The sequence below is a fragment of the Podarcis filfolensis genome (assembly GCF_964270895.1).
Source record: "Podarcis filfolensis genome assembly, chromosome: 2".
In the NCBI taxonomy this organism is placed as follows: Eukaryota; Metazoa; Chordata; class Lepidosauria; order Squamata; family Lacertidae; genus Podarcis; species Podarcis filfolensis.
In genome coordinates, this window is record NC_139605.1 from 119,670,031 (window position 1) to 119,693,851 (window position 23,821).

Here is a 23,821-nt window from a genome sequence, read left to right on the forward strand (position 1 = left end):
AGCTGGATCTGTTCTGGTGGTGTAGTCTACTTATCTGCCCTTCTGCTGTCCTCATGGAGGGTACTCCTAGACAGAAAGACAGCAGGCTTCATTCCACACACATATTCAAAAACACACATGGAGGAGATTCCCTATGCTTCTTCGCGTCTGCTGCAACACCCAAGCAGACTCTTGGACATCTGGTGTGCTGACATCTCATTTCAAAAGCCAGTTCCTCTCCAAAGTTAAAAAGAGGTGCTACTCAATATCTCCATATGGATCTAGGCTTTTAATTTATTAGAAAATTTATATCCTGCCTTTTTGAGCCAAAGCATCTACACAGTGGTTAACAACAACAACCCAAATAAATATAATTCAAGAGGGGGCTTAATTTTTTAAAAAATAATAATAATCAAGAACTAATCAATCAATCAAGTTAGCAGCAATAAACAATGACCAAAAGCTAGCAGAAGGTGGGAGATTCTCTTCCAACTTTGAGGGCAGCCTGGGATGGCACAGCCTAGATCAATAACAGCAGCAAAAATTAACAGAGATAAGTGAAAGTGTGAATAGCCCTTGGGAGGGACTTCCAGAGTTTGGATTCCACCACCAAGGAGGTCGTACCCCAAGTAACTCTGCCCTCAATTTACTTCAAATGGCAAAAGGGTTCAGGAAGAACAGAGTCTCCAAGGAAGTTCTTGTAACGTGGGTAGGTTCACGATGAGCTGGGAGGGAGGTAGAGGAGGACCTTCCACATTACATATATATAGATGCCATCCTCGTGATCTTAGAAAAATTACATGAGCAAATTCAGCCCAAAGCCTCTAAGTGGCTCATGCCACAAAGAAAGAGAAAAACAGCCTGCTTGTTGAGCATCAAATATATTATCTGTACATCACATAAAGGGTGGGGACATTATTTGCTTTCTCAGCTTCTAGGATCAGTAACAGCCTGGTTCTCATGGATGCAATTTGCTGCAAGTGGGGTAAAACTGTAACTCTGGCATGTGACACGTTCGGTTTTATGGCTGGTAATCCAACTGCACTGGAAGCAACTTTATGGTTATGGCCTATGGCCTTAAACAGCTACTCCCACCCTATCCCCATCCCCCCCCCTCATTCTGGGCCAACTCCTTTGGCACAGGGCTCACTATTGTCTCCTTGGCACAAGTCAAGGTGCTGCTCTGACCTATAAACAGCCTTAATGCACAGAAGCCTCAGAGAAATCCTCTCCCCTAATTCCACATACTTTCTCCTTTGCTCCACCGCCAGTTGCAGAATCAAGCAAGACGGATTTCTTCACTGCGCCAACCAGGCCACCAAAGAGGGAAGTTATTGGTGGCTCCCTTCTCAAGCACTCTGAGGATGTTTTAAGGCTTTTCCCATTTGGGCTGGCATTCAAGAGCCTGTGTGAAGCAGCCCAAATGGCAGCGGAGACAGGCTCTGGATGCGGAGATTTCGCCATGCTCATTCCCCAGCCACTCTGGTAAAAGGAGCTCACATAAGCGGCCCTTGGAAAGATCCCCACCCAAAGTCCTTTTGCCAATCAATCTGGGCAAAGTAGATTAATACTGGACTCAATAAGAGACATCAGCTTCGCCTGCGCCAATAAGAAGAATCGAAGAGACCAGATCCTGCACATGCTGCCATGTGACCAGCTTGCCACACAGTCAGAAAAGCCAACACAGGCAAGGCTTTTGCCATGGTCACTATGGGTTGTAGCCAATGCTAGCCTGGCTCAGAGCAGACCCATTGAAATTAAGACATGGCTTAACTTAGGTCCATGAAGAGTAACAGGTCTACTCTTAAGCTGGCTACAACCCCCTGTGCTCAAACATTCATGAGAGCAGGCCCTTGTGGGGGCTTCTGCCTCTTTCTCTAAGGATAATAAAGGTAAAGGGACCCCTGACCATTAGGTCCAGTCGTGGCTGACTTTGGGCCGAGGGAGCCGGTGTACAGCTTCCGGGTCATGTGGCCAGCATGACTAAGCCGCTTCTGGCGAACCAGAGGAGCACACGGAAACGCCATTTACCTTCCCGCTGGAGCGGTACCTATTTATCTACTTGCACTTTGATGTGCTTTCAAACTGCTAGGTTGGCAGGAGCAGGGACCGAGCAACGGGAGCTCACCCAGTCGCGGGGATTCGAACCGCCAACCTTCTGATCAGCAAGTCCTAGGCTCTGTGGTTTAACCCACAGCGCCACCCGCATCCCTTCAATATTTAGGATTTTATTAAGGATAATAAATAGTATAAAATGTACACAACAGACCATTACCCACCCAGGACCTGCAAGCAGGTGTGTAACGTGATCAAAGCCCGGTTGCCTTTTTGCTCCCACCCTCTTGGCTGGATGTGCGCCCAAAGCAAGCCCTCTCTCTGTCCCTCGCTGGCACTCACCATCTGTCGAAAGGCCTTGGAGTCCTTCGTCCGGGGGAAGGAGCGCTCAGGCACCCAGCGAGGCACCAGTCCTTCGGTAGAATTGGCCTGAGCCCTCTGCAGCTTGGCTAAGATGGCCTTCTCCTCTTTCTGTCAGAGAGAAAAACAGGCCATGGAGGTGCAAACAAAGAAGCTGGGGTGGGGAGGGGGCCATGGGGAGAGGGGGGAGGCCCTTTCCAATACCCTCCCCTGGAATAAGGCTGCTCATCTTGGCTGGTCAGAGTTGCAGCTTCCACTGCTCCAGGCTTGGATAGCAGAATGCTCACCTTCCCCGTGAACCACACCTACAGGGCATAAGCATTGCCCTGCTGGCTGGCAGGTAGGTCTTCTAACCTTCCACACCCTAGAGAAGGGAGGGGAGGCAACTTTTTTGGGCCACGGGACACATTTTGAGAGTGTGCTGAGAGTGCCAGTCACAAAATTGCTACCACTGGGGTGGCATTGCATAACACACAATGGCTGCCGTGGGGAATGTGGCATAACACAAATTTAGAGACTACCACCCCCGACCACCTCAGACTTACTAATGGAAGGGAGGTATGTCCTGCTGTGATTCTGAGGCATCACACAGTATTGGTTCTACTTACACACACAAACATTTGCAGTCTAAAAGGAACAGGGAACCTATCTCAGTCCCAGGGAAAATATACCTCAGAAGGTATATTCACATTTTGCTCCATAACTTTTTTCCAGGAGGGCTAGAGGCTTCCCTTTAAAAAGACAGAGAAAACGGGGAGACCTGCCCAAGAACCATGGTGGGAAAGCCTTTCGTGACCCCTGCACAAGAGCAAATGACTGTGATATTCTTCCCCAGTCCCCAGCCCCTCCAGGACTCACTCGTTTCTGGCTGCAGCCCACGATGAAGAAGGTGTCGATGTTGTGCTCCTTAAGGTAGGCATTGCGCTCGCCCCCGTGCCCTGGCTCCACTTCGTAGTCCTCATTCAGGTACTGCAGCGTAGCTCGTGTAATGTGGATCCGCCTAGCACAGAACTTTTGTCACTCAGCCAAGTCATCTGGTGGAGCCCCCCCTCTCCCACTCCCTCTGAGCCACATCTACAACTGCCATTAATATGCACAAGAGGAAGAAGAAGATACCGTTCAACATGTAAGTGGTTTGGTCTCTGCCCACGAAGCTGGAGAGTAAGAGGCTAGAATCATTGAACCATAGAACTGTAGAGTTGGAAGGGATCCCAAGGGTCATCTAGTCCAACCCCCTGCAATGCAGGAATCTCAACTAGATCATACATGACAGATGGCCATTCAACCTCTGCTTTAAAACCTCCAATGAAGGAGAATCTCCCACCTCTCATGGGAGGTTCGATGGGCAATTGAACAGAAAGGGCAAGTAAGTGGGTAGTAAAATTAGAAGAGGTAGCAATAGGACTGCAGGGAAGACAAAAGTGGACTAAGCTGAATATCAGGGGAAAGCCTCAAAGGTGTGTCTTCAGGAACTAAGGCAGGAACAGGGAACAACATGGCTGAAAGCCACAGAGACAGGACTGGGGGAGGCAATGACAGATGGCTTTTCATGGTACAAGAAGGGGAGATGAGAAGGGAGATAGTTGGGGTCAAGAGTGTTGTGTTGAATGAAGGGACTAGAAGTGTGAAGAGGCTGCAGGTGGCAACTGGGAAAAGCCATTGGAGAAGCTTCAAGGGAAGAGATCTTTGGTCACCTTCACCACACCTGGCCCATGCAGTAGTGGAGAAACTCCAGCCCACATGCCCTCCTTTGTGGCCTGCAAGGCCACTTCAAGCAGTGGGGACAGGGCTTTGCAAAAGTGCCAGGGATAAGCCGATGGCAGTGACTTTGCCTGCAAGGATTGACTCCAAACCATGAGGGCCAAATTGGGCCACTTGCTACCAGGTGCTTCTCAGGGTGGTCTACTCCACCCACCTGTCAAGCTTGGCCTGCAAGCTTAGATCCAGTTCCCCACCATTGGGTCAAGACAATGACCACCAAAACTAGAGAGCCTAGTTTTGCTCATGCCACCAGCAAGCTGAAATCCTGGCCAAACCAAGCTGCTTGTTTATGCAAAACTATGGGGCCTCTCCAGGCACAGAGGTGGGCAGAGCCATGTGGAGGTGGCTGAGGTGGTCAGACAACGTTGCCCCAGCAAAAATGCATCTTTGTGGCAGCGGGACAATGGCTGCTGTTTAAAAATAAACCCTTGCCCCATTTTTTGGATAACAGCAACCCCCCACTTCCAAGCATCAAGGATAGGGCAGGGCTTTTGGGACAGGGAAGGTGGCGCCTATTGGACAGTGCTTGTGACATCCGCCAAGGGGGAGCTCACAAATTCTCCACCTGCCTACCCACAAATACATGTACAAGCTGTTCATCTCCACATGATCTGTCTCAGGCAACAGACACAGCCCTACAGTTCCAGCTATCAACTCATTCCTCTTTATGGTGCCACGTCTTAGTAATTCCACCAACCCAACTTTCCCCTCCTTTTACTCCAAAGACAGAGACTTTGTGGCTCTCCAGCCACAAGTTCCAGGACTCCCTACTGCTATCATGCCTGACCACTGGCCACTACTGCCCCTGCCTTTATTCAGGCCTATGGGGACTGGACTTACCCAGCTTTGCCACCAGCCTCCATGTGGTTGGCCAGGGTGACATCATTGGACCAGACGTCAAACTGCCACTTGCGTAGCCCCAGCACTCCGCAATGTACACGCCCACTGTGGATCCCGACACGCATGTTCACATTCACCCCTGTCACCTCACGCACCAGCCTGAAAAGCAGGAGGAAAGGAAGTGTCAAAGCACCCCTCCCCCTCTTCATACACCCATGAATTCACTTGTGTGAAGCAAGAAACACAGCCTGTGTCATGCTTACAGGGGAAGACTGACTATAATACCATCAACAAAGTGTCATATTCATGCAGGGTACAAGAAAACAGGTCACTGCCCTTAAGGGTGATGACTGATGTTAAAATGGGCAATGAAACTTCCTGCAAGCAAGTTGCCAGGGTGGGGATGGAGGTACAAGAACAAAATAATCTAAGATCAATAGACAAGCTTTGGCTATACAATATTATTATTATCATCATCATCATCATCATTAATAATAATAATAATAATAATAATTTGTACCCCGCCCATCTGGCTGGGTTTCCCCAGCCACTCTGGGCGGCTTCCAACAAAGATTAAAAATACATTAAAATGTCACACATTAAAAACTTCCCTAAACAGGGCTGCCTTCAGATGTCTTCTAAATGTCAGGTAGTTGTTTATCTCTTTGACATCTGGTGGGGGGGGCGTTCCACAGGGCGGATGCCACTACCGAGAAGGCCCTCTGCCTGGTTCCCTGTAGCTTTGCTTCTTGCAGTGAGGGAACCGCCAGAAGGCCCTCGGTGCTGGATCTCAGTGTCCGGGCAGAACAATGGGGGTGGAGATGCTCCTTCAGGTATACTGGGCCGAGGCCGTTTAGGGCTTTAAAGGTCAGCACCAACACTTTGAATTGTGCTTGGAAATGTACGGAATATATGGAATATGAAGCCTCAAACACCTGTAGATTAATTTGTCACCATATCCATACCCAAAGCACATCTTTAGACCCTTTTATCAGTGGTTTTGTGTTGGTCAAGTTAAGATTTACCTGTGAAAGAAGACTTTGTATGCTTCTTTTTATTTTCTGTGTTTTTGTTCAGATTTTTTGTGTGTGGTGGGGGGTAATGTGTCTATACATACATATACCAACTACTTGGGACTGGAGTGAGCCCTCACAGAAGTGGGACACCATGATAAACCACTGGGTTGTATTCAATGATGCCATTCTGCTTGTGCAACAGACTTCCTGCTCCAGAGGGTTGAGGGACCAAAAGGCATCTTGCCGCTTTGACACCAGCTGCCGCTTTTGGATGGTGCAGTGTGGGGCACAGAATACAGCCACCCGTGATTTCAGATGCAAGGACAAAGCTGGTGGCATTGCTGGCTTTTATCACGCACCTCTTCACCTCGCAGATGCTTCTGCCTTACAAAAAATGGGCCTATAGATAAAGCATTTCGATCCTCTGGAAGGGGCTCCAGTTTCACAGCTGTCCATCGATAACCCCATGGGGTTCTCCGTTCTCATTTCCTTCAGTGACACTGCATAAGCGCACAGGGCTTGGCACAGAGAGCTGACACCCTGAGAGGACTTTGGCTTTTATGGGGGGTGGGGGTGTTGCAAAAAGGAAGTTTCTAGACCATATGGCTGTAAAGATAATCCTGACATTACATAGGCAATGCCTGGTGAAGTATGAAGATTCTGCGGACGAGGAGGAGGGGTGATGAGGAATGGCCAGGAAGCAAAGGCAGGGCAAAGCACCTCCCTCCCTACTGTCAGCCAAAGCAACACTAAGAACATTATGGGAGAATAACAGAAGCTTCCCCAACATGTATGATTTATTCACTTCCACAATTTTGCATTTCAAGGAACTGAGATTAGATATTTCTGCTTCATAGCCCTGGTGATGCTATCTCATATAAGCTATTATCAAGCCAGGATCCAACTGAATGCTGCAAGTGTGAAAGAGATACTAAGTTTTTTAAACCATTCAGTGATCTGTATAAATGGAGAAGTAACGAATTTGGCTTTCTGTATTGTGACCTGCGATAAAGAAGGATGTTGCCACCTGTATGTTGTGCGTCAAGCATATGCGCAAACTGCCACAGTCATGGCTGGTGTATCTCACACATTGTAAGCTGATTCAGATATCCTGATAAAACACGGTTTATCATGACGGGAACAGGCTGCACCTGTGAGGGTCACACAATCTCCATTCCTCCTCCAGAGTGGCCATGGGGGGTGACTGGAAGATTTTGCAAGCTTGTTATTAACAAACTTGACATTCCATCCAAACTTGACAAATAATTTTAACCAGAGTTTATCTGAAATAAGCTGTGGGTTAAACGACAGAGCCTAGGGCTTGCCGATCAGAAGGTCGGCGGTTCGAATCCCCGCGAAGGGGTGAGCTCCCGTTGCTCAGTCCCTGCTCCCGCCAACCTAGCAGTTCGAAAGCACGTCAAAGTGCAAGTAGATAAATAGGTACCACTCCGGCGGGAAGGTAAACGGCGTTTCCATGCACTGCTCTGGTTCACCAGAAGCGGCTTAGTCATGCTGGCCACATGACCCGGAAGCTGTACACTGGCTCCCTCGGCCAATAAAGTGAGATGAGCGCCACAACCCCAGAGTCAGTCACGACTGGACCTAATGGTCAGGGGTCCCTTTACCTTTTTTAAACCATGGGTTATGAAGTGGGCTTACTTCAGACAAACCACTGTTCAGATTAACCAGAGATTATGAAATGGATATACTGATAAATTGTCATTAATCTGAATATTCAAGTCCCCTCATCCAGTCCACGCTAGAGGTGGGGAGAGCACAAACACCCTAGGCTAGCTGGTGCTTGTTCCCATCACGACAAACCACAGTTTACCGTACATCCAAACTAGCCCATTGTGCAATATGAAAGAGCAAACACACACACAATTTTATGGTATCCTAGCCAATGAAAGCTTATGCCGTAGCAAATGTAAAGGTTACCTTTATGGAAACTGTCACAGGGAACATGTTACATGCATATGGCGAGGCACTGACTAACCCAAGGAACGCATGCAGCCCTCGCAAACCAAGCTGCTTCCCCCTCTCACACTCACGAAATGGCCTCGATCATGTCAACGCCCATCTCCACGCAGCAGTGGGCATGGTCCGCCCGCGGTTCTGGAAGTCCAGAGACACAGTAGTAGCAGTCCCCCAGGATCTTGATGCGGAGGCAATGATTCTCCTGCCAAAGGGAGGAGGAGGAAGTCAGAAATACCACCACCCCAAACTCCAACATGCCCCTTCCAAGCACATCTCACCTCAGTTCATTTTGAATTTTAATTTTTTATTGGAATTTTATTTACAACATAACACAAACCCCCAATACACAAATCCACCCTCATTAAACGTGAACATAACATACAGTGAGCATAACACTGTGGATATTTAAGTTATAATTAGAAAATTCATAAAGGAAACGGTTTATAAGAAGTAAATAAGGAGGCCAGATACAAGATAAAGGAAGTCTTTTATTTGGTTGTTTGTACTGTTGTATGTTATGATCTCACCTCAGTTCAATACCTCTGCCCCTGCTCCACAAAAATACCCTCCAGCAGCCAAAAACTGTACTTCTATAGGGGACGTAAACTTATAAGAATAAACAGAGTGCTGTGGGATGTGCCTTAAAGGATCTTGCTTTGTCCACAAACATAGGGAAGGAGGTGGTAGCGGAGCTGAACATTTATGGGGATTTCTTAACACAGCAACTGTGTTTGCTGCAGGCACACCTGTAATAAGCACAAAGCTCAAGGGAGGTGTGAATGCTTAAAACATGCAGACATTTGCAAGAACCCCGACTGGGCCATATTCCTCCAATGAGCACAGGCAGATCATCATTCCCACACAGGTCAGCTCTTCCACTGGCCGATCCTGCTAGACACACTTACCGCAGCCAGCTTGTCAAAACGGGCAAAAAGCTCGTTCAGTGTCATGACCAGTTCCTGCGCTGTGCACTGGGACGCCAAGCTAGTGAAACCCTCAATGTCAGCAAACAGAATGCTGTTGGGGTGAGAAGAGACAGGAAATGAGCATAGGAACTGGCAAGGAGCTAACAGCCTGGGGGGTCTCTGTCTTATCTGGCTTAATAAACCCACCCAGAACCCAGCCAACATTTTCTCTCCTCGAGCACCCAGCGACCCACCCGCTCACGTCTTGTCGAAAAGCAAGTGCCCTGCAGTTTAAGTTTTCCATGTTTACAGTAGAATGGCCTTTGCTTCACTGACGTCCTTGCCACTCCTAGGCCTCGGTCACTCCCAGGCATGGGTGCACACATGCAAACACACACCCCATATCCCAATAGCTTGGTACCTGACATTGTCATGTTTCTGGATGTAGATCTTGTGGAACATCATGTCCTCCTTCTTGGTGTTGATGTCCTCCTTCATCTCCATGGCAACATGCTGGGGCAGCACTGATAGCAAGAGCCGCTCCTGCCCACCACCCCAGAGAGAAAGCCACATAAATACTCCCCTCAGAGCAAGAATGTTGACACAACACACCAAAGTTAAAGGCACCAGTTTCAGCCTTGTCACAGATAATCCTCCCTTCACCTTTCTCTTCCAACCTTAACATTCCTTCTGTCCCAATTCACAATCCCCCCAACACTGCCGGACTCTCAAAATTCTGGCATCCTCTCGTCCCCAAGCAGCCTAATGCCAGCCAAACAAGACCAGGAACTGAATGGCAAAGCTGGCCCTTTAACTGGCAGCCCTGCCTACTACAACTCCCGTTCAAGGCTGCAGCCCAACCCTGGCCCCCCACAATGGCTCCTCACCTGCTGGCGGTTTTCACGTTGCAGGTGTAGCCGTGCCTGAATGTAGCCCCGGGTCTCTTGGAAGGCCTGGCGCTGCGACACCTCAGCCGGGTAGTGGGTGCAGATGCCAATGACATTGGTACACAGGAATATCAAAATGTTGGCTCCAAGCTGCAAGCAAGAGAGGGACCCAAGTGAAACGCATACTGGAGCAGGGAAAGAAGTTACCTGCTTCAAGCAGTTTTCTTTCCCAGCAAGCTTTCAGCAGGAAACCTAGACCTACTAAAAAACCCATTCATCATCAACTCCAGGTCCTGACGTTTGTGAGGTGGACCACCTTCCCTCCACCTGAGGTGCCGTTACCCTCTGCTCCCTTCCCTAAAGAATGAATTGGGAGCTTTGTGCAAGCCAAGGAGACCCTCTTGGCCCATAATGGAGTCTCGCCCTCCATTGCTGCCAGGATACAAAAGGGGTCCCAATATTGTGCCTTCGGGAGACAGAGGGTTGGAAGAAAAACAAGCAAAACACAGTTCCCTAAGGTTTAAGGCAGGGCTAGGGAACTGAATCTGACCACCCCTTACACCCCTCACAAGCAGTGCTTGTGCAGCACTTTGAAAGGAGCTTTTGGATATTAGACCATTGGCTGGCTGGCTGTTCCTAGAAGCCCATTTTAGAGCACCATCTTGTCCAGCGCTTTGCAGGCACTGTTGATCAGCTGACCAGCAATACCTGCTAATCCCCTTTTGGCGGAGCCAGGTGTTCACCTGCCTCACACCTGACAGGTGGCTGCTGCTGGGAGAGGTAACAGGTAGCAGCAACAGCCCTTGGCCTTTCCACTCTGTTGCAGGAGCGCTGTGGGAGCCGCATAGCCTGGCCTTCCTAAGATGAGCCTGCTCTTCTGTTGCCATAACTGAAGGAAGATTAATCTAACAGCCGGCTTGGTTTCTGTTATGTGCAACAGGGAGGCACGGTCTTGTCTTTTGCCTCAGGCAGTGACACATCTTGGGCCTGCCCTGCCTCCAGGACCCACCTGCCGCTGAGCTAAGGTGCTGCAGAGAACTGGGATGGTGCCGTGGATAAAAGGGTGAGCTGCAGGCCAGGAAGTTGCCAGCTGAAATCTCACTTCAGCTCTTTAACTTGCTATCATTTAGTTAATTAATGTTTTCTAGGTACTGCACAAATATTAAGAAAACACCCTAGCCTCTCCCCACCAGCTTACAGTCCAGCTGACATGATGGAGAAAGGGATTGGGAGGGAATGGGCAAACAAGCTGACAGAGGCACAGATTTATTCAGAAAAGTTGAGGGCATGGTCCATGGGCACATGATGCAACTGCCATGTTGAAGCCAAACAGGCCTGGACAGGACCTGGTTGGGAGTGTGTTTTATCATGTATTTTATGTTTTGCTAGAAACTTCCCAGAGTGGCTAGATCAACCCAGTCAGATGGGTGGATGATGATGATGATGATGATTAGCTCCACAGGCCATCCCCAGCTCCTCCAGTTAACAGATCTCTAGTTGGTCTTGGAATGGGGAAGGCCTAAGATTAGGTGCCAGGGCTGGGAAAGACCTCAGCTTGAAATCTTTGTGCAATTCCTGCCATACCAAGTAGGTATGAAAAAGAAATTGTCAGACTTGGTCTATGGCCGATGTCTATTCTCAGGGCGACAAGCCCAATTAGAGACATTTCAACTGATTCATCAGCTGAAACTCTTATTTGATTAACCTATTAATTAAGTTTGTGTGATCAATTATGTCTGCATGCACATTTGCAAACAGTGGCATTAAGGGGAAAACAATGTTTCTGAAGCAAGATGCATTTTTTGGGTAGATAACAAAGGAAGCGCTATTTCAGAAGAGGCATTTCCTTGAGTGTGCACACATGGTTATGTGGACGGGAGAGACAACGAATCTTCTTTTACAAACATAAGAAACACAGAAAGCTGCCTTATATTAACAACAGGAAAGACTATTTATCAATTGAGTCCAATAATGCCTACTTAGAGTGGCAGCATTTTTCCATGAAAAAGGGAGATGTCAAAGATTAAACCTGGAACCTTTGCAAAGCCTGTGACCACTCCTACCATCTATTGCACTTCTCACCTGCATTTTTTTGTAAGAAGCTGCATTAATATACAATATGAAATACAACTTTAAAATCTACTGCCTTGTTAATCAGTGGCACTTTTGCACGCATGCACACACACACACACACACGTAGCTGCACCTGCTGTCCCTTGGTCACTCTGGACTTTCTTAGTAGCTCATGCTCTCTCTCCATGCAACGTTTGTCACAGTGACAGGTACTCAGTATCCTTGTAAGCTTCCTGGGCAGCTTGGGTGAATTCGTTCTTACTCTAATGCAGTCAATAGGTGACGCCAATCTGTAATCTGCCCTAAGCCATAGAGATAGCATGGGGGGGGGGGAGTCTAAATAATATATATGTAAATAATGCACAAGCTAAGGCTTCTTCCCTGGTCACCTAATAGTGCCATGATAACTGGAAACAGGATCTTAACACATCTGCTTGGGGGTCAGCTGCGGGAGGCGGCTGGTAAACCTCCACTCTATAAATGCTGGAATGCTCACAGGTATAGGTGTGCTTATTACTGCAGGGCACTGATGGTAGGTTCTAGGGATGCTGTCAGCATGGTGAGTCTTGGAGCACAAACGTCAACAGCGGGCTCTTTCCCACAATGCCACTACGGTCTGATGGCTCTGATCTCATCTCATCAAGGTCAACCAATCCTCAAGGACCGCCTCTCCCCATGTGAAGTGACCCGGACCCTGCGATCATCATCTGTGCCTCCTCCTTGAGAGGTCTGGAGGGCAGCAACACGAGAACAGGCCTTTTCTGCTGCGGCTCCTCGCCTGTAAAATGCTCTCCCCAGGGAGGCTTGCCTGGCCCCTTGGCTGCGTTGTTGTTGGGTTTTTTCCTGTATTTTTGTTGGAAGTCACCCCGGGTGGCTGGGCAACCCAGTCAGATGTGAGGGGTATAAGAAATGTATTAGTATTAGTATTAATCTTTAGGCACCGGCAAAGCATTCCTCCCAGGCTTTTGGCTAATAAACAATCTATGGGCTTTTAAACTGGGGGGGGGGGGAGAGCATTGTCTTTTTGTGTTTTTATATTGTAAACTTTGGTTTCTGATCTTTGTATGAAGGGTGGTATGGACTTGTAGTAAATAATAATAATAAATCCTGACCAGAGTTTTGAAAGGTAGCAAAAATGAATGCCCACTAGGATGTCACCAACTTATAACAGACAGTGACTGGGCCACTTATAGACACCTCCAGACTCCAAGCTAACTCCCCAATTGCTGCTGCCAGCACTGGATAGTTGAGGGTTAACTCTAATTTAGTTTACGAGTTGAAGATACAGCAATAATTCCAAGCATCATAGGGGAGCTATTTGTGTGTGTGTGTGTGTGTGTGTGTTTTAAAAAAACCAGAAATCCACAGCAACCCAAAGCTTGAAAGTAGCTATTTCTTTCCTCCTGCACAGAAAAGGCTGATGTGAGCAGCTGTATCCTTGATCCTTTTTTGGAAAGGAGCACTGGAAGCCTGAACCGAGGAGGAAGGGGAACCAAATGGAGGCGTGGACGAAACCCAAGCAGGCCGTGAGGTTACACTAACAGCAGAAGCAGCTGCAAACTGACCACCACATTTGCCTCTCCGTCGCCAGTGGCAGCGCTCATCAATCTGATAACTTTGCAGACGCAGATCCTTCTAGTTATTCCCAGAAGAGAAACGCCGAAAGTTGGGCTAGCCAAAGCTAACAGACAGTGCAAGAACAGGAGAGATCTGGGGAGCAGTGGGGGAGAAACAACCAGTGAACTTGCGGATTTGAGTGTTTTAAAGACCCTTTTCTAAAACCATGTCAATAAAGGGGCACAGATATAAATCACCGAGGGAGTCTGCAAGCTGCCAGATCATTATTCTATGTAGGCCACCCTCTTGTGGCCTCTTTCCTTTCCTCCCATTTTCTCCTCTCCACACACAAACATTACACATTTTAGAATTATGCCTCATTGCCGCTGTAGTGTTCAACATCACAATTTTAATGACCCGTGTTTAAGAGGTATGTTACGTAGTAGTTCAAAAACCTAATTGCAATGCAATTATGTAAGTTTTAGACACACTGAATTTGACGGATTTCAAAAGGATAAAAATACAAAAGAAATGGGTAAATTATGCTGCTCCTTCCTAGGGCCAAAGAAATAGAAGCACAAAAAGAGGTGATGGAACTGACTATTAACATTATGGTTAGCTGAACTTCTGCATTTACCAGCTGAATAAATGTGGACATTTAAATTACACCTTTGCCTTCATCTCTGCAGCAAACAGAGCATCAGGGAAGTAAATTCAAGGCTTGGAATGTAAGCATATAAAAACAGCTTTATCCAGCCTAATGTCCACCAGATGTTTTAAAACTACAGCTCCCACAAGCCCCAGCCAGCATGAACAATAGCAAGGGATGGTGGTAGTCTACAACATCTGGAAGGTACCAAGTTGGGGAAGGCTGATAAAAAGGTCACCATAAATCTGGATGCTACACAGCACTGACTCTGTAGCACTAATGATACAGTGATGACAGCAGGTAGAGATGCTTAGGAGTAATGTGTAGATATGGTTCTCTGTGGAGTGCAGACCATAATTAGCACATCACTCTCTAAAGTACAAAATAGGTAAGACTTTGTCTTTCATAGCACTGATTTATAATATGCAACTGTGGGACAGCAGAGAACTCTTCATCATACAAATTGTTCTAATTCACTTTCAAATGCCTGATTTCCTAATTCATTCAGAGAAAAGGGGCAACCAAAATTATCAAGAGCTGAAGCAACTCCTGTATGAGAAAAAGGAACAGCACACCAGACTTGTTAGCTTAGGGGATTAAAAAAAAGGCACGCAAGGCCAGGGAAGGGCAAGGAGAGACCACCAGACAGGTATATAAAATTATGCAGGTGGGGAGAAAGAGGGCAGCGGTTTCTCTCTCATTGTCCTTGAGCCACGAGGTCATCCAATGGTTGCTGGGAGATTCAGGACAGACAAGGCAGAAACCTTCTTCACCCAGCGATATTTAAGCTATGGAAATGGCCGTCACGGCTGTGGCCACCAACTTGGATAGCTTTAAAAGGAGGTTAGATAAACTCATGATGGAAAAAGGGGCTACTAGTCATGCAGCAACAAGAGGCAGGAGACTGAGGAGTCCAAGTCGGCAGCTTAAAACTGCCCCAAAATATCCAACCATCCCACCACAAAGAACATTCCTGCGTTAAGCAGAGGATCCTGTGGACGTGCCATCAGATTCTGTGCTGGGAAAAGATGTTCAGTGCTAGTTCTGGCCAAACAAGATTCCCAGGCGTTCCTCTGTCACCACCAAGCAATGAAAAGCGGGCAAGAACCAAACAGATACGGGGCAGAAGCAAAACGAAGTTTTCACACACAAGGCTTTAGCGCCAACGGCCAAGCCAACCGTGTTATTTGGGGAACTCAGGAAATGAAATATCCCAATCACCCACTTCCAGAAACTGGGCCAATCCCACAGCATGGGGAGGAGCCACAGGCAGGCTCCTCCTATACTACCCAAAGCTGCTCCTACCAGCTTAGGAAGGGGCCACAGATTCATGTTCCCACGCAGCTCAGCAGGAGAAGTAGGTTGCAGGCCACTTGACTGCTCCCCCAACAAAAGCCTGAAGCAATTACCATACGAGTCCCCGACTTGGCAGCCTTTTTGTTTCACACCCAAGGCCTTTGCCCAATTAGTGTACGGTTTCAAGTGTGCCTTTCCTCAGCTTCCAAGGTGTTTCTTTGTCCTCAAGGGACTCATTAATCCCAGGCCTCCTCCGCCCTCACTCCTTCCCCCTTACCTGCTTCCAAAGGAAGGAGTCCGCCCTGTTCTGGTGCCAGGAGATTACCAGGTGCAGCACAGAGAGCAAGGCTCCAGCCAGGACCGCCACCCGCATGCGGACGGGCAGGAGGGTGTAGATGATGTAGATGAAGAAGACACTCCACCAGACGCCCTCGGAGGCACTGCGTGGTGAGACCAGGAGAGTGCCCAGAGCCTGCACCCCGCACAACGCCCCAATGACCAGGTAGCTCACGGCCCACATGCAGTCCTGGTGGAAGCCAGTCCGGTTGCAGAGGACCATGAGCGAGAGGAACAGGGCGGCCGCCACGGCCAGGGCAGCGGCATAGGGCACGCGGGGAGTGCCAGGCACGCAGTGGAACAGCAGCATGATGCCACAAGCCAGCACCAAGACTCCCATGAGCACCGTCAACGAACTCTGGTTCATCTGGAAGAAGTAGCGCTGGTAGAGCCGCTCCAGCTTGGCCGAACGGAAGCGCTTGGAGCGGAACACTTGCAGCAGGCGCCGGCCACAGTCGCTGGCCGAGAGCCCCTTGGCCTCTCCGCCCCCGTCCTCAAAGCCCAGGTCCACGGCTTTGAGTCCAAGGTCCCCAGTGCCAGGCGGGGGTGGCGGCGCCGCCTTCTTGCCATAGTGGTCCTCCTGCCACGAACAGTTCAGGCCCAGTCCCCCGCTGCCTCCGCGCTCCAGCTCCGGGTCCTGCAGGCAACTCATGTAGCGAGGGCCACAGAGCGCTGGGCGGTGGCGCTTGGGCCCATTGCGCTCCCCCCAAGCAGTCTTCCGCTCGTCCACTTTGGGCACCAGGATGCCACTAAACCAGGACATACTGTGGGGGAAGGGGAAAGGGCATTAGAAATAAGAACAGGCAGCAAGGGAGAAAGTCAGCTGGACTTGCCTCTCCGAGAGGACCAACCCCACATCGTTCCCCACACAGCCCAGTAAGGGAGCAGTTCCTGCCATGGGTCCGTACAACCTAGAAGGAGGTGCTTTCTTTCCTTGGCAGACACAAAGCAAGAACAAGGGAAGAATGAAATCCTTGCCAGACCACTGGCAAGGAGAGCTCCACCAGTTCCTGGGCAAAGCTATTCCCCTCTCTATGGGAGGCTGGGCCACAGAGGCAAAGCACACAGGGCACTGGGACGTCTCCAGTTTAGGTAACAAGGATGGCGGCCACCAAATAGGATGCTCTTCAAGCAGGGCAGCAGGATCAGCGCCAGGGGACGAGGCAAAGCTTGTGTGGCAAGATACATAAACCAGAGGTGCCTAACGTAGAGGTGGGACAGGGGAAGCAGAGCATCCACATTCTTGAAAAGAGCGTCTTGAGAGCCTGCAGAGGGAGGGTTCAGATTTATTAGGGGTCGGTGCCAATGCATCAGGCTGCCCTCTCTGCCTTGGGGAGATTCAATACCTGGAAGGCCGCTGGGAACTGGACACGAGGAGGCGACATGGATCCCCGTAGGGAAGGCAAAGAAGCAGCAGTGAGGGGTGTCTCTTATTTCCTCTTCAACATTGAGCGGCAACCTGTTCAAAGAAAAGAAAGCTGTCAAGCTTGTTGTTCATCCTTGATGCTCTTCCAAGGCTGAAGCCCCCATTTCATCCCGTTCTCCTGCTCTCTGGAACTTGAGACTGGATATTTCTCTACTTGCCAATCTGTGGTTACCTTCACACATTCTCTTTCGACTTCAAGTTCTATTACAGACACTTCCCCTGAGATGCAACTAGATTCCCACCAGGGGATGACACCCCCCCCCCCGTGCATACTTTATGCTGAGTGACGCAAAGAGGATATCTATCCCTTTATTCCCCTTCCAACAAGGATGACAGTATGAGCGCGATGCTCTAACTAACAGCCCACAAACACAAGTAAATACATTAACTGCTTTGAGTCAAAAGGACAGCTCAAACAATTCGCTTTGTAACCTCAGGTTGCGTAGCGCTGACAGAGGGAGACTTGCAGGTACTTTGGTCACTGAACCATCTGCTGCAGATACTGGGAATCAGAAATATGTGCATGTTCCCCCCGCCCGACCTGCACAAAAACCAGCTAACAGAGTCTCGGGTGTGTGTGTGTGTGTGTGTGTGTGTGTGTGTGTGTGGCTTGCTTCAATTTAGCATCCCCGGTGCAGCAAAGTGGAGGACAGGCAGCAACAGTTGTCCTACCAAGGTCAGCTCCAACAAAAGAACAGTGATCAATATGCTAATCTCTCTTTCCTTCTTTAAAAAGGCTGGCTCCTAACATTCCAACCCACTGGAGAAGGACTAAGGGGGGAAAAACCCCAAAAGGATGGTGTTATGTGGATGAGGAGGGGTTTGTTGCAGAAGGGAAAACCTGCTTGATTCTTAATCCCCAAGATCAAGGAAGGGAGCAGGGAATGGGATTAGCCCCACCCCAACAGTGTGCTTGCACACTTTCCCTACTTCCCACAGGAGAGAGGACGCCTGTCAGTAATTCCTCCAGAGAGAAAGTGAAAGTGCTGCACCTGGAGAATTAGCGGCTGCCTGAAGCAAAATCTCCCTGTGCATTGCTCTCACCAACATAGATCCCATGGGGAGGGGGTGCTATACACAGGTCCCCTCTCTATACACATCCTGCCCATTGCAACAATAAGGGGACAGAGGGGGCCTTACAGAATGCTGTTGGAGGGGGTCGGGTGGAGCAAAGGCCAGCCTCCCTGTTTAACTGGCAGGTTGAGAAGGCATGTGGCATGTTAGTGGCAAGGCGACTGTGCCCTGCCCTCCTCTCTCTCTCCTGAAGTGGGAAGGGTCTTTAGCGAGTGTCAGCCTGGCAGCAAAACCTGGTTCCTAACATTTCATCACACTCTTAAGAGTGCCCAAGAAACAGAAGTAAAGGTGGAGTTATGCAGATGAAGGGACTGAATTATTCAGAGACATCTCAAGGCAACACCACACTCCTTGGCTGTCACTAGAGGCAAAGGGAGAGGACAGAGAGAGTGTTCACACGCACAGCAACCCGCCAATCTCCACCAAAGCCCTTGCAAAACACAAGTCCTTTTTCCACACTGCCCATCAAAATGGTATCTCTGCACAGCGAATACACACACACACGCGAGCATATGGATACAAAAGTTTAAAACGTACAGTGAACACAGCCTACAATATGCAGCCTTCCTTATGCAGTCCAGAAAACTCCAGAAGTTCAGATCAGACCCCACTGGTCTCCGACACTTGCTGGCTCACCTGATCCATCAAAGATCCAGAACACAAGGTGAAAGGAACTATATGGGCACAGCTCAGTCCAAACTCAGTTTACTTGTCCGCTAATTCCAGCTCGCCATTCTGCTGCTCTCTCAGCAATGTGCCCTTCCTCTTCTCCAAACGGTGTGGAGTTTTGCCCAGGGTGCAACAGGAGAGATTTCAGAGGCCAGGGAAAGTTTGGGGCAGGAGGAGCAGCGGTGCTAGTTTCTGGCAGCTGGGTCTTTCCTCTGGCTTAGCTCGCCCATTCACTGCAAAACCAAAGTGGAATAGTTTTCCCCTTTCAAACTCTATTTGTCTTGAGTGCCAGCCAAACCAGGGCTTGTTTTAGCTCCAACCCCTTCGGAGAGCGATTCCAGTGCCCTCCCACACTGTTCTTATCTGCATCCATCCAGGGAGATGGCGTCAACGTCATGACATCATTGCCCTTTACTGTAGGAACACACAGGCAGGCTTCAGAAGCTGGACCCCTCTTCCCCTCCCCTCCAATCCCCACACAACACACACACCAGGAATGGCTTCACACACACCAGCAGCACTCTGACGCAGCCTCCTGGGCTGTGGGAAGCAACAGCCAACAGCACATGAGGACAGCTTAGTGGCAAGCGGAGGAGGTCAAGGGGTGCAGGACATAACCCATCTAGGGAGAAGCTGGGCTGAAATAAAACTCAAGCATGCAGGGAGGGGGAAGGACTTTGGCTTAATAGCAAGGTTTATTACAGCTCAGCTCCCCCAGCATGGATTTTCCCCCTCCCCGCAAAAACCCCCCACATTCGTAAGTGATGCAATAACGAAGCATAACAAAGTGATACAACAGCAACAGCATCTTCCTCCTTGGTTCAGCTATGCATCCTAGGAAGAACACATGCCCCCTCGCATAGTCACTTTTACCCTACTCCCTGCAGCCCAACACCCCTCACTCAAGAGCCTGTTCCCTATAGCACAGCACCCTCTGCCTTGCACCAGGTTATAGGTCAACTTCCTTTCCCTTTCCATCCCCTTCCCCGGGTCCTACTAAGGGGCTTGGGAGAGGTGGTTCCAAAGTTCAATGGGAAAAGAGTCCAGAGCCCCACAGAGACTCTCTGCCCAGAGACCCCCTTCCCTCTGCCTGCTTTAAAGGGGGGACACGGCCAAAGAATAAACAAGTCCACAGCTCACAATACAGAGGCTTTAGGGGAAGCCCACCTGCTCCTCCTCCAGGTATGTAACCTGACCAGGCTGAGAAGCTAAGCTGCCCAGGCCAGCCCACATTCGGGAGCCAACCAATCCCTGCAGAGGGATCCCAGAAAACCAGTCCTGGGGGAAGCAGAAATGGGGAGAAAGTCCTACCGCGCTCAGCCCTTACGAACACAAGGAAGGTGAAATCTTTCAACTCTGGGAGTTGCATTATCATTAGCCTTTTCTCCTGCGCTCTGCAGGCACCCTATTGCCTGCCCACCTCATTCAATAGCCAGTGTTCCAGTCGGGGGGCAGCCATGGAACTTTCCCGGCTCTGGGCAACTGCGCCCCCCAAGGGCCCCGCATCGGCCCGCTGCTGTGCGCACCTGTCCCCACGCCCCTTCCCCCCGCGCCTCTTGCATTCCCCGCAGTCGCCGCGGATCTCTGGGCCTAAAGAGCGCCCCCAGCCGGCGCGCTTGGACCCAAACGCGTCCCCTCTCCTCCCGTGCGCCAAGTCGCCGTGCGGACGGCCTAACTACAGTACTGCCACCCCTTTCTGCTCGTTGCGCTGCCATCCCTCTCGGGACCACCTCCCCAGCTCGCTTCTCCCCGCCGCACCCCCGGCAGGCCCGGCCTTTCTGGACGCGGCGGTTCCCAGAGCCAGCCTCCCAGCGCCCCGCCGCCGCCGCCCGGCTCCATGCGTCCTCCGGGGCGCAAAGCGTATTTCCCCCTCGGAGAGATCTTCCGTGCTCCCTGCGCTCTCCGGCTTGCTCCCGTTCACCACCTCCGCCACTACCACTCACCTCCGGGTGCTGGGCCGCCTCTGGGCACGGCAGGGCCCTCCTCTCCGGCGGGTGGGGCGGCGGGGGGTGTAGCAAGCAGCGATCTCTGGCAAGCAGATCCTTCTGCAGCCCCTCGCTATCTGTTTACACCATGCGCCCCCCTCTCCGTTTTCGCCTCCTCTCCATTCCTGCCTGCCCGCCCGCCCGCTCTGGGCCCGTCCCCTCCTCCCCGCGTTGTCCAGAGTAAACGCCCTCTAGCCCGGATCCACAAGGCTCGCCCCGCTCCGTGCGCTCCTGACCGGGATCGCCAAGCAGGAGGCCTTAAAGGCACAAGGTCCCTTTTGTCGCCTTCCCTTCGCCTGTTGCGCGGGGATGCGGGGGCAGTTGGCGCGGGGGAAGCAGAGATGCCGAGGGAGAGAGGAGCTGTGATTCCAGGCAGCGAGGGCGCTTGGCAACGGGAGGCGGCGGAGGCTGCCCAAAGCATGGGCACCTGCTGCAAGCAGGCAGAGCAAGGGGGGGGGGCAGAGAGCGGCAGCTGGGCCCAGTGGTGCAACCCGCCTCTCCCCACTCTGCGGTAGATGGATTCGCTCGGCTCACACGCGTGCCCGCCGGGAGATACACGCAACACCTACCGCCCGTGGGTGGCGACAAAATCCCCGGTGTCCTAAAGCACAACTCTTGGCTACAAGGGTCTCTGAGGCTCTCGCCTCTTCGTACGCACATTCCCCCCACCCCAGCATAAAAAAATCTCCCAATCCCAGGACACTCGTGGATCCCAAACTGTTGTCGCCTAGAGGGGGAATCTCTTAATGCCGTTTGGGTTATGCTCAGGAACCACCTGTTGTTGCCATCTCTTAAACCAGGACAGTCCCTCTCCCCTCTGTTTTTTTGCTTATCCCCAACGCACAACAGAAATATCAGGCTGAAAGTCTGTGCGGACTTACCTGGGAGCCAACCCCACTGAAAACAACGGCATTTACTTCTGAGTAGGCATGCCTCTGCCAGCCGTATAAGCGTCCACCCGTTTGGATGCCCACGGCTTCAGTCCAGTGGCGTAGCGTGGGGGGTGCAGGGGGGCCGGCCGCACCGGGCGCAACATCTGGGGCTTAGGGTTAGGGGGCGCAAATCCACGGGTTAGGGGGTGCAAATTACTTGCCTTGCCCCGGGTGCTGACAACCCACGCTACGCCACTGCTTCAGTCATCAGATACACTCCATCCATCAACAAGTGGCTTGTCAGCCTGTTTGCCCAACTTGGAGGCCGCTCTGCTCCGCTCCAGATCCCGATCCCAGGCAATCTCTCAGGGCTGGTTTGAGTCTCTCTCCCCCCCCCCCCCGCAAGCTTGCTAGCAGCATACAAGCAGAGGAAGGGAAATGGTTAGTGAGCAGCTTGCCCTTGGCATGGGGACAGTGCCAGGCAGAGGACAAGCCCTAAATCCTTCTGTTCGTGCCACTCCCTTAGTTTGTGCCAGCGAGGGAGAAAGGGGAAGGCAGGGCTCCCCGTGGCACAATCCTCCGAAGAGGTAAGCTTAATTGTTAATTAACCGTGAGTCCCGCGGGGCCAGGGAAGTGCCCGCAGTGGCAAGGATGGTATTTTGTTAAGGGCACAGTGGAGCGGTTCTTCCAGGGCACCTGCCCCTGTGCCGCTGGGTGTGTACAAAGCCTCCACTCCCTCCCTGCTTTGCAGATTGGCTTGGCTGTGGAATAATGCCACCAAATCTCCTTAACCGAGTGACTTATTAAAGCGCTGTTTGGGGAGTGATTATCCCCTGCGCAAGAAGGTCTGGGCTTCCCCTGGGCCTGCTTGCTTGGCTTCTCCCCAGGCAAGGAAGAGGGGAAGGGGGTGTGAAAGGCATTAATTGATTCCGAAGCCTTTCTGCTGAATGTTCCATTGCATCATAGTTGATGGCAGGGGGATTAGGACTGGGTGTCATGTGATGGCCTTAACCCTTCCCGGACTGTAACTGGACACAGAGAGAAACAAGAGCCAGAAAATGTGGCAGAAACTCGTCACATTAACATATCTTTGGTGCCTCTTTTCTTTTCTTTGACTGCGTACACATCATGCATTTAAAGCACATTGTTTCCGCTATGTCTCCTGGGAACTGTAGCTTAACCCTCACAGAGCTACAGTTCAGAGCACCCTTAGTAAAACTACAGTTCCCATGATTCTTTGTGTGAAGTCATGCACTCTAAACTTGTCTTATGTACACAGCCATTGTCTTCTTCGTCATCTCTATTCTTCCTGGTGGAGCTCTAACATGGCTACTCTAAATATATGGATGCATTTTAACGCCTTTTCTAATAACCGAGTATGGAAGAAAATTCACCAGATTGTGAATTTGACATGGTGTTTTCTTTGCAAGTTCCCTTTTCACCTGGATGGTGGCAGTTTTTTGGAGTCAAGCTTTCTAACTCCTGCTCCAATGAGTGTCATAGGAGAGTGTTTTCAAGCAGGGTTTTATGAAACCCTTAAGATTCATGAGCATCTGCTTACACAGGTTCTGCAAACATTATCATTGTCCCACTTCAAGGACATCACCTCCCTATTCTAAAAGTGGGGTTATCCCTGAGTAACACATGTCCCAGTATAATCTCATGATGCATCTTTTGTGCTTAATTGTTCAAAAACAGTCTTTATTTGAATTTTGAAAACGTTAAACACTACGTGCTTCCAGACAGGTTTTTGTTTTGTTTTGTTTTTTGTCACGAACAGGTAATTCAGATCTGATTTTTGTGTGTACGTGACTGGCACGCAACCATCAGCACACTCCATTTTTAGTTATAGATTTTTCATAGCTATTCAGCTGTTTCCCATCTTGATGGAATGCTATATTTTTTGGTTTCTCACCTCAACTGCCCACCCCCACCCCAATGCCACCTTATCCTGTTCTGGGCCGCAGACAGCTTTAAAAAAGTCACAGGGAGAGGACAAGAGCAAACTTTACCTCTCGTTATCATGCTTCTCTATGGGCAAAATGAAGGCTTGTGCTGTGCAGAGAGATCTGGTTCCATTTATTTATTTTTTTATGTTCATTTA

The 23,821-nt window shown here is 50.2% G+C and overlaps 1 protein-coding gene across 7 annotated transcripts in view; it reads right to left on the minus strand.

Moving 5' to 3' along the window:
* Window positions 1–22,437, minus strand: part of ADCY6 (adenylate cyclase 6) — a 48,366-nt gene extending 25,929 nt beyond the window's left edge. The window contains exons 1-12 of one of the 7 annotated variants that reach the window (XM_083599613.1): window positions 21,974–22,179; window positions 21,727–21,821; window positions 18,828–19,093; window positions 17,038–17,150; window positions 15,633–16,455; window positions 9,781–9,930; window positions 9,315–9,436; window positions 8,894–9,005; window positions 8,063–8,190; window positions 4,996–5,154; window positions 3,253–3,394; window positions 2,377–2,505 (exon numbers count right to left, since the gene is read on the minus strand). In XM_083599613.1, coding sequence (XP_083455739.1) covers window positions 2,377–2,505; window positions 3,253–3,394; window positions 4,996–5,154; window positions 8,063–8,190; window positions 8,894–9,005; window positions 9,315–9,436; window positions 9,781–9,930; window positions 15,633–16,454 — 1,764 coding nt within the window. In that variant the 5' untranslated portion in view covers window position 16,455; window positions 17,038–17,150; window positions 18,828–19,093; window positions 21,727–21,821; window positions 21,974–22,179. Of the gene's footprint in view, window positions 1–2,376; window positions 2,506–3,252; window positions 3,395–4,995; window positions 5,155–8,062; window positions 8,191–8,893; window positions 9,006–9,314; window positions 9,437–9,780; window positions 9,931–15,632; window positions 16,456–17,037; window positions 17,151–18,728; window positions 19,321–20,171; window positions 20,350–20,803; window positions 21,393–21,726; window positions 21,822–21,973 lie in introns of those variants that run through there. The other 6 variants (XM_083599612.1, XM_083599607.1, XM_083599611.1 and 3 more) reach the window with 6 other exon arrangements.
* Between the last annotated feature and the right edge of the window lie 1,384 nt (window positions 22,438–23,821).